The sequence below is a fragment of the Asparagus officinalis genome, chromosome 8 (genome assembly GCF_001876935.1).
Source record: "Asparagus officinalis chromosome 8, Aspof.V1, whole genome shotgun sequence".
NCBI lineage: Eukaryota > Viridiplantae > Streptophyta > Magnoliopsida > Asparagales > Asparagaceae > Asparagus > Asparagus officinalis.
Genome location: NC_033801.1, coordinates 42,823,620 through 42,833,427, shown reverse-complemented (window position 1 = coordinate 42,833,427; position 9,808 = coordinate 42,823,620). Strand labels below are relative to the sequence as shown.

The 9,808-nt window shown below is 33.0% G+C and overlaps 1 protein-coding gene across 1 annotated transcript; it reads right to left on the bottom strand.

Annotated features, from left to right (window-relative positions):
* LOC109821174 lies at positions 7,597-8,268 on the bottom strand. The gene has a single exon (XM_020387363.1). It carries the CDS (start codon positions 8,266-8,268, stop codon positions 7,597-7,599), a length of 672 nt encoding a protein of 223 aa, XP_020242952.1.

Here is a 9,808-nt window from a genome sequence, read left to right as displayed (position 1 = left end):
ATTCATAAGAGGTTTTCTTTAAAATAGGTCTTAATAAAAATCTGTTTAATACATAACAAGCTATTGATACAGCTTCTGCCCAAAATTATTTTGGTAAATTACTATCACACAATATGGTTCTAGGACATTCTTATAAAGTTCTATTTTTTCTTTCTATAACTCCATTTTATGGAGCAGCTCGAGGAAAAGAAAAAGTATGTGATATACCATGTTTATCACAAAAATTTACAAATAATTCATTTTCAAATTCACCTCCATGATCACTATGTATAGAGATAATAGAAGTAGATTTTTGATTTTGAATTATTTTGCAAAATATAAGAAACTCATTAAAAGCATCATTTTTATGTTTAAGAAAAATTACCCATGTAAATCTAGAATAATCATCAACAAGAACAAATGCATATCTACTTCCATTTAAAAATGCTACTCTAGAAGGACCAAAAAGATCTATATGAATTAATTCTATTGATCTACTTGTAGATATTATATTTTTAGATTTGAAAGAAGATTTGTACATTTTTCCTTGTTGACATGCATCATAAAAATTGTTTTTAAAAGAAATCTTAGGTAAACCATTTACTGAATCATTCTTAGAAATTTTAGAAATGTGTTTAAAGTTAACATGTCCAAAACGTTTATGCCATAAAATAGAATCATTAGATGATACAATAAGACAATGTTTATTTGAAATATTTTTCATAGATAAAACATATATGTTATTCTTTCTATGGCCTTAAGACAATGTTTATTTGAAATATTTTTCATAGATAAAACATATATGTTATTCTTTCTATGGCCTTTAAAATAATAGTAATTAAATCAATATCATAAATTAAGCAAGATTCGTTTTCAAAAAAAAATTTAAAACCTTTATCACAAAGTTGACTAATACTAAGTAAATTATGTTTAAGACCATCAACTAATAAAACATTATCAATAATAGGTTTGTTTGGATTACCGACAGATCCAATACCGATGACTTTTTCTTTGTTGTTATCTCCAAAAGTAACGGTACCACCATCTTGTTTTGAAAAGATGACAACAATTGTATGTTTCTAGTCATATATTTGGAGCAACCACTATCCAAAATCCACCTATCTTTCTTAGGTACCTGAAATGATGAACAATTACAGTTTTGGTACCCATACTATGTTGGGTCCATTAAATTAGCTTTTAGGAAACCAAACCCATGAAGAGTTTGATTTGCCTAAATAGTTAGTTGATAAACAAATATTTTTAATAAAATCAGAAATATAAAAATTCTTATGTAAAGAAGATAATTCTTTTGGAACCCAAATAGAAAAGAATTTTAATTTCTTTTTACACAAATTTTCATTTCTATATTCATACAAATCACAAGAAGGTTTTACAAAAATTGTTTTCTTCGATTTATTTTTATTAAATTGAAAACCTAATCCTTTTGTCTTTTGTGATTCTTTTTGAAAAGAAAGTATATTATTAAGATTTTCTTTACCTTTATTGAATTTTTTAACATTCAAACATATATCCTCATATTTGATTTAAAAGAAGAAATATCTTTATCTAAACTATTAATGCGAATTTTTAAATCATTACATTCTGATTTTAAAGAAACATTCTCATTAGATAAACATTCATTTTCTTTAAGCAAAGAATAATTTTCTTCTTTCAATTCAATTACTTGAGAATTAGAAAAAGTAGAAGAATTAAAATTAGAAATTTCTTCAAGTAATTTTTTATTTTTACCTTTAAGAAAATTATGTGAAGCCTTTAATCTCACAAAAGTTTCATATAATTCATTAAAAGCATCTAAAAGTTCTTCATTGTCACTTACTTCATCTTTTGCCATAAAACACATGTGAGCACTTTCCTTTTCTTTAATTTTTTCATCTGAAGATGACTCATCACTATCATCCCAAGTGATTGCCATTGCTTTTCTTTTCTTGTTATTTTGAATGTTGTTGAAGTTGTTAAAGTAACTTGATTTTTGCTTATTCTTCAATATTGGACAATCTTTCTTCATATGACCTGGTTTATTACACTTAAAACAAAGAGGGTTATTTGAAATTGAACTTTTAGATTTAAAATTACCTCGTTTTATAAATTTCTAAAATTTTTGTGCAAACATGCTCATTTCTTCATTATCATCATCTGAATCTTCTTTATCGGAAGTAGTATTGAATGTAAGTACTTTCTTGTTCTTTGTTTCTTCATCATTCTTTCTATCTTCAATTTGAACTTCATACGCCATAAGATTTCTGATAAGATTTTCAATCATAAGAGTTGACAAATCATTGGCTTCTTCGATTGCGGTAACTTTCTTTTTCCATTGTGGAGTAAGTGATCGAAGTATTTTTCTTATCATCTCCACTTGCGAATATGTTTTTCCAAGACCAATGAGAGAATTTGTGATGTTAGTGAATCTTGTGAACATTTCTCCAATAGTCTCATTTTCCTTCATCTTGAACAATTCAAATCTGTGTACAAGAACAAAAATTTTAGATTCTTTAACTTTATTTGTACCTTCATGAGTTACCTCAAGTGTATGCCAAATATCGTATGCAGATGTAGCCGTTGACACCTTATTGAACTCATTCTTATCAAGTGTACAAAATAATGCATTCATTGCTTTTGAATCCAAATTTGCATTATTTCTTTGTGAAGTAGTCCATTCTGAAAATGGAGTTGTTGGCTTCTCATATTTTGTTTCCACAATGTTCCAAAGTTTGTAGCCAATAGATTGAAGGTAAATCTTCATACGACACTTCCAATAGTTGTAGTTCAATCCATTGAACATTGGTGGACGATTTGTAGAGTGACCTTCTTTGAATTATGATGTATTTGTAGATGCCATCTTTCACCTTACTTTGATACCAAATGTAGGATCTAAAATAGATACACTAGAACACTAGAGGGGGGGGTTGAATAGTGTTTTTTTAAATTTATGCAAAGTAGATTATAAAGTACAAAGAAAAATGGTAATCTCAGAAATTCACAGACACAAACACAAAGTTTTATACTTGTTCCACCAATCCGGTGTACATCCAGTCTCCAAGCAAATATCGCTTGAGAGTTTCCACTATGATTTTGAATAAACTTACAAAATCAAAAGCAAACCTTACCAATTTACAAATCCCTGCAAATTGCAATACCAATTGACAAATACCTTGCCAATTTGCATACCAATCTCTAAACCAAGAGATTAACACTTCTCACAAACCGAGAAAAACTTCTTTGAAGTAACAATTCAATTCCTATAAGCCTTGATTTGTAGGGTTGTGTAGTAATAGCTTAGGAATGATTCTAACTTCTGTAAATTACCTAAATAATAAGTATTTGAATGATGATCAAAGGCAATTGCAGAAACTTTTCTTTTTCTCTAAATCTGAATGTTTTTACACATGAAAAATACACAAAGATCAAAGCTTATGGGTATGTAAGAATATGCATTTTTTCTGAACAAATAACCTATTTATAGCCCTTGAAAAGACAATTATTTGAACTTAAAAAATGTTTAAAAACGGCTATAAACAGTCATTAATTCAAACTTTGAAATCTGAAAAAACTATATCTATAGTCAACTACAAGACAGAATAGTCGACTACACTGAGTTTAAACAGACTCTGTGAAGTCAGAAAATTTCTCAGTAGTCAACTATAAAGATCATTATTCGACTATACTGTAATCATACAGAAACTTAAAAATGTATTTTGTCTTCAGTTGTCGACTATAAAGTCAATTAGTTGACTATACTGTAAACTAACAGAAACTTATATTTCTGTCACAAGCTTGAGTAGTCAACTATTATTCAAATTAGTCGACTATACTGTAAACTGACAGAAACTTATATTTAGGTCACATACATGAGTAGTCGACTGCTATTTTAATTAGTCGACTACTAAGAGTTAAAAGATGATATGAATTAAATGTTTTGACACTCAATTATTAACTATAACTCTAATGGTTAACATATGGGATTTCTATAGTTAACCAATACACTAAGCCTGTGTCAGTGTGCTCTAATTTCTATGTGTGTGTGTGAGTGATCAAGGCTTGTATAATATTTCTAAGTAAAGAAAAAAATGTAAAAACAATTACATTGACGTGTATGTTCTTCATCTTCTTTACTTCAAAATGCCTTGAACTCATCTTGCAATTGTTCATATATGATATTTATATCTGCATGTAAATGTTAGTGCATATGTATAACACACATATTGATTCTTTAATATGAATAAATTGTTATCATCAAAATTATATCATGGGGACATGATATACAACATCTTCTTCTTTGGTCAGCGTAACTCTTCTGACGACTTTGTGTTGTGCGAAGACATTCCCGAACTAATTGAATTTTATCAATTGCTTGTTGTACCAATTCTGGTCCAAGAAGTTTCCTTTCTCCAACATCATCTCAATGAATAGGAGACCTGCACTTTCTTTCATAAAGAAATTCATATGGTGCCATCTGTATGCTAGCTTGGTAACTGTTATTGTATGCAAACTCGGCCAAAGGTAGATAATCTTCCCACGACCCTTTCTTTTCCAATACACAACATCTTAACATATCTTCTAGTGTTTGAATTGTCCGTTCTGATTGGCCATCTGTCTGTGGATGGTAAGATGAGCTAAAATTTAGTTTAGTCTGCAGAGCTCTATGCACACTTTTCTAGTATTCTGATGTGAACCGAGGATCTCGGTCAGAAACTATTAAGATTAGTACACCATGCAACCTTACTATCTCATAAATGTACATTTTAGTCAACTTTTCTAATGAAAATTTCATATTGATAGTTAAAAAATGTGCTGACTTTGTCAACCGGTCCACAATTACCTATATTACATCATTCTTTCTCAAAGATTTTGGAAGGCTAGTGATGAAATCCATGGTGATCTTTTCCCATTTCCACATTGGTATGTCCAAGTTATGGACTAATCCAGCTGGTCTTTGGTGCTCAGCCTTTACTTGTTGGCAAGTGAAACACTCTGCAACATAGGTGATAATTTCCTTCTTCATATTATTACACCAATATATTTGCTTCAGGTCTTTATACATTTTTGTTAATCCAGGATGAATAGTATATAAAGAATGGTGTGCTTCCTTAAGAATCTTTTTCTTTATCTCTGGTATGTTAGGCACACAAACTCTAGTTCCAAATCTTAATGATCAATCTTTATGTATCTTAAATTCTCCTCGAGTGCCTTCTTCCACATCTTTCTTTATCTTCAACAGTTGAGGATCATTCTGCTGGTTTGCTTTAACTTCATCTAGCAAAGAAGGTTGTATTATCATATTTGCTAATTTAACTCTAATTTGGTGGACTCTAATTTCAATTCCAGTATGATCCAAGTCCTCCAATATTTTTCTTTGAGAAGTAATTAGATAAGCTAAATTGAATTCTTGTAGCTCAAAATCAGAAGCTCCAACCATCTTTTTTGCCGTAAATTCAACTCCTTCTGGGTAAACATATATTTCAAACTCTTGTGATCAATATATATTTCACAATGTACTCCATATAAATAATGTCTCCAAATTTTGAGAGCAAATACTACTGCCGCTAACACAAGATCATGATTAGGATAGTTTTGTTCATAAGGCTTTAACTGCCTTAAAGCATATGCTATGACTTTTCCATTTTGCATAAGTACACATCCCGATCCTCTTCTAGAGGCATCACTGTAGATAGCAAAGCCTGTCTCTCCATTGGGTAATGCAAGTATTAGAGCAGACATTAATCGATTTTTTAACTCTTGGAAGATTTTCTCACATTCTTCTGACCAAATAAATTTAACTCCTTTCTGAGTAAGACGAGTTAAAGGTGAAGCAATACGGGAGAATCCTTCCACAAATTTTCTATAGTAGCCAGCCATACCAAGAAAGCTACGGATCTCCGTCACAGTAGTCGGGTTGTCTCATTTAGCAATAGCTTTTACTTTTTTTAGGGTCCACAGAAATCCCTTCCTTAGAGATGACATGCCTAAGGAATGATACTTCCTCCAACCAGAATTCACATTTCTTAAGCTTCGCATACAATGTGTGCAACACCTGTCTCAAGTGTTCTTCATGTTCTTCCTTGCTCCTTGAGTATATCAGAATATCATCAATTAATACCACAACAAACCGATCCAAGAAAGGTTTAAATACCATGTTCATAAGATTCATAAATGCTGCAGGTGCATTTGTGAGCCCGAATGGTAAAACTAAAAATTCATAATGACCATAGCAGGTTCGGAATGTAATTTTTGGCATATCTTCTGGCTTGATTTTTAATTGATAGTAACCAGAACGAAGATCAATTTTGGAAAATACTTGAGCTCCTTGCAGTTGATCAAATAGATCATCAATTCTTGGTAATGGATACTTGTTCCGAATGGTTACTTTTTTCAACTCACGGAAGTCAATACATAATCTCATACTTCCATCTTTCTTCTTCACAAATAACACTGGTGCACCCCGGGGTGACACACTCGGCCAAATGAAGCTTTTATCCAAAAGTTCTTGCAGTTGTATCTTGCGTTCTCTCAATTCAGCAGGTGCCATTCGATAAGGAGCCTTAGAAATGGGACTCGTACCATGTACTAGGTCAATTGAAAATTCAACCTCTCTATCTGGGGGCATTTTCCTGGAAGTTCATCTGGAAATACCTCTAGAAATTCTCGGACAATTGGTATTTCTTCCAAGCTTGGTTTTCCATCATCAACCATCTCAACTAAAGCCAAATAACCCATACATCCACTCCTCAGCGCTCGATGTGCTTTAAGGGTTGAGATGATTTTTAAGGGTTGTTGAGACTTTCCGCCCTCAAAACAAAATTAGGGTTGGCTAGGAAATTTAAATACTACTTTCTTTTCTCGACATAAAATAGAAGCATGATTTAAGGATAACCAATCCATCCCCAATATGATATCCAAATCATGCATTTCTAGCATCATTAATTCTACGGGGAGTTCCTTATCGAGAATATAAATTTTACCCCTACAACCCTAAGTTGATACTAATATGCTACCTCCAGGTGTACTAACAAGCAATTCTTGTTGTAGGGTATCACATGGTAATTTGTTTCTCTTAACAAACTGTGCAGCAATAAAGGAATGTGATGCACCAGAATCAAATAGTACTCGAGCAGGAACTGACGCAAAAGTTAGCGTACCTGTCACCACATCTTTATTTGCTTCTGCTTCCTTCTCAGTTAGAGAATAAACTCAGGCCTTGGCTTGAGGATGCTTGTTCCCACCACTGGACTAGCCAGGCTGGAAGGTATTCCCAGATGGTTGTTGTAGGGGACAATTTGCTATCTTGTGATCTTTCTGACCACATCTCAAACAAGCTCCGGTATTTCTCCAATAATTTTTCGCTTCATGCCCCAGTTTATGACAAACATCACATCTCAAAGTTTTCTGGTTAGGAATTTGCTCCTCTCTACGTCCAAAATTCTGCTTTTTGTTTTTCCAATTTTTATTTCTTCCACCACGATTATCCTGCCAGAACCGCTTCTTTGGGTAGGAGTTGTTCGTCTCATTATTTGGCTTTGTATCAATTTCATTTTTCTCAATTAACAAGGTCTTCTTTAGCACTTCTCCATATGTAGGGAGTTCAAATGCACTGACCGTCTTTCAGATGTCTGGTCTAAGCCCTTCCTCGAAGCGACGAGCTCTATCTTCCTCATTACCCAACAAGTGAATGGCAAACTTTGATAGATAAGTGAACTCCTCTTCATATTCAGCTACTGTCTTATCACATTGCTCCAATTTTTGAAACTCCTGTGCTTTTTGTTTGAGAACAGTTGAAGGAAAATACTTTTCATAAAAAATCTTTTTAAACTCCTCCCATGATAACTTGTATGCTTTCTCTCCCAACGTCCTGACCTGCATTTGCCACCACCCGTAAGCGCGGTCTTTTAACATGTATACTGCATAATCAACCTTCTCCTCTTCAGGGCATTTCATGTATGTGAAGACCTTCTCCATTTCTGTGATCCAATGCTCAGCAATCATGGGATCAGTTGTTCCCTCAAAACTGGGTGGAGATAGTTTCTTGAATTCTCCCATGCCACTTCTTAATTTTGGGTGCTCCTCATTTTGACCATTCGTCCGACTACGATCAATTTGATCTTGTTGTCTGGTGACTACAGTTGTCACCGCTTGCAGTAGATCCATCAACGCATTGTTGTCTATTGAGTTTCCAGAGGTGGATGCACGAGCGATTTTAGATCTCATCATTTCACCTATCGTCTGATTTAGATCCCTATCTCCGTTAGGAGGGGTTTGCTCATTACCTGAAGTCATAGCTTCCTATAAATAATAAAATATTTCAGTCAACTATTATACAAGGAGAAATTCCTAAGTCAGTCACGTATATGCAATTTAAGTAATTAGGAACTCAATCATTACTCAACATAATAACACAAATCAGTATTTACAAACCAAAAGTATGTTATTAATATTTAACTTTTTAGTTCATACACATATCTGAGTATATGGGTTTATATATACATATTTTCTACCAAAAATGTCCTACATAAACCAAAAGAGTAACTATGAAAACCCATATACTGATATTACAAAATTGCCCTAACAGTTATGCTCTATTTTCCTGAGGAAGAGGAGCTGCTGGAACTAGACTTCTCCTCAGTTGGTTCAGTCTCCTCTGAGTCTTGGCTATCAACAGAATTGGACATTGGATCTGGATCTATCCCGCTAGTCCCCCATCCTTCAAGGTCGAGGTCTGGATCAATGCCTAGGCTACTCGACTCACCCACAGAGGGGGCAAGTCTCTGGTCATCACTAGGAATCTGGGCTACAAGGGACTCCCTGTCACTCGGCAAGGGCGGGAAGACGCCACTTCTATGCAAACTTTCAGCCCCGGAAACTGTAGTAGTATCAGGCACAACGGCCGGTCCTATAGTTACACTCCTGTATTAGTCAAATGGAAATTTGGACAAATAAGGAGAATCGGGACAAGAAGATCGTATGCATACCGGCAATCCCACCGTCCTCAGATGCAACGGGAATGCCAAATTCTTTTGTGCACATGTTCGTGTTATTATGTTTTTATTTACAAACATATTAGAGAAAGAATTTCTGAAAAATAATTTTCCAGTTGAGAGAAATAAATGTTTTTATTTTTTCTTGGTTTTTGAAAAATGTATTTAAAACTCTTATGAAAACAATTTCTTATATTGGCTAAATTCTTTTGTTTTCATGATCATTGGTTTTGCTTTAATGAGAGGTTTGCATTTATATAACCCCCCGGGTTTATTGGGTGTTTATTCCCAAATCATGTTTATCGGATGCTAGAATGATTATATGGGTTAGAACAAGCTTAAGAGCTTGATATATTGTTGCCTCTCTTAAAATTCTTTTGTCAAAGATTTTGTTTTGATTTGTTGCTTTGAATTCATTATATTTCACTTATATGATGATATTTATATGTTTGTGCTCATGGATCATCTATTCGTGCCTTATAATGTATTCTATATGTGATTTGATCAAGTTTTACAAAAGAATTTTTTTTGGATCAAACATTTTTTTTAAAAACTTAAATCTTGATTTATGATTTCATTAATTACTTTGTTTTCATTTGAAAACTTTTTGCATGATTCTCATGTTCTATCTTTGATTTCATAAATCTATTTTTTATATACTATGTTTTTATAATTGTGTAATGAGACACTTCTTTCATAAATGATATATCTATGTGTCCTCATTATCCTCTTGTATATGAGTAATATTTAGTATATTTTTCATCTATGCTTGCTCACATGTTTGCCTTGCACTTCATTTCATATATTCTATATGGCATTTTGATAGGGGGAGCAAGCCCTAT

Excerpts from the sequence above, each read along its gene's own strand:
- LOC109821174 (XM_020387363.1), bottom strand. The coding sequence starts at position 8,268 with ATGACTTCAGGTAATGAGCAAACCCCTCCTAACGGAGATAGGGATCTA.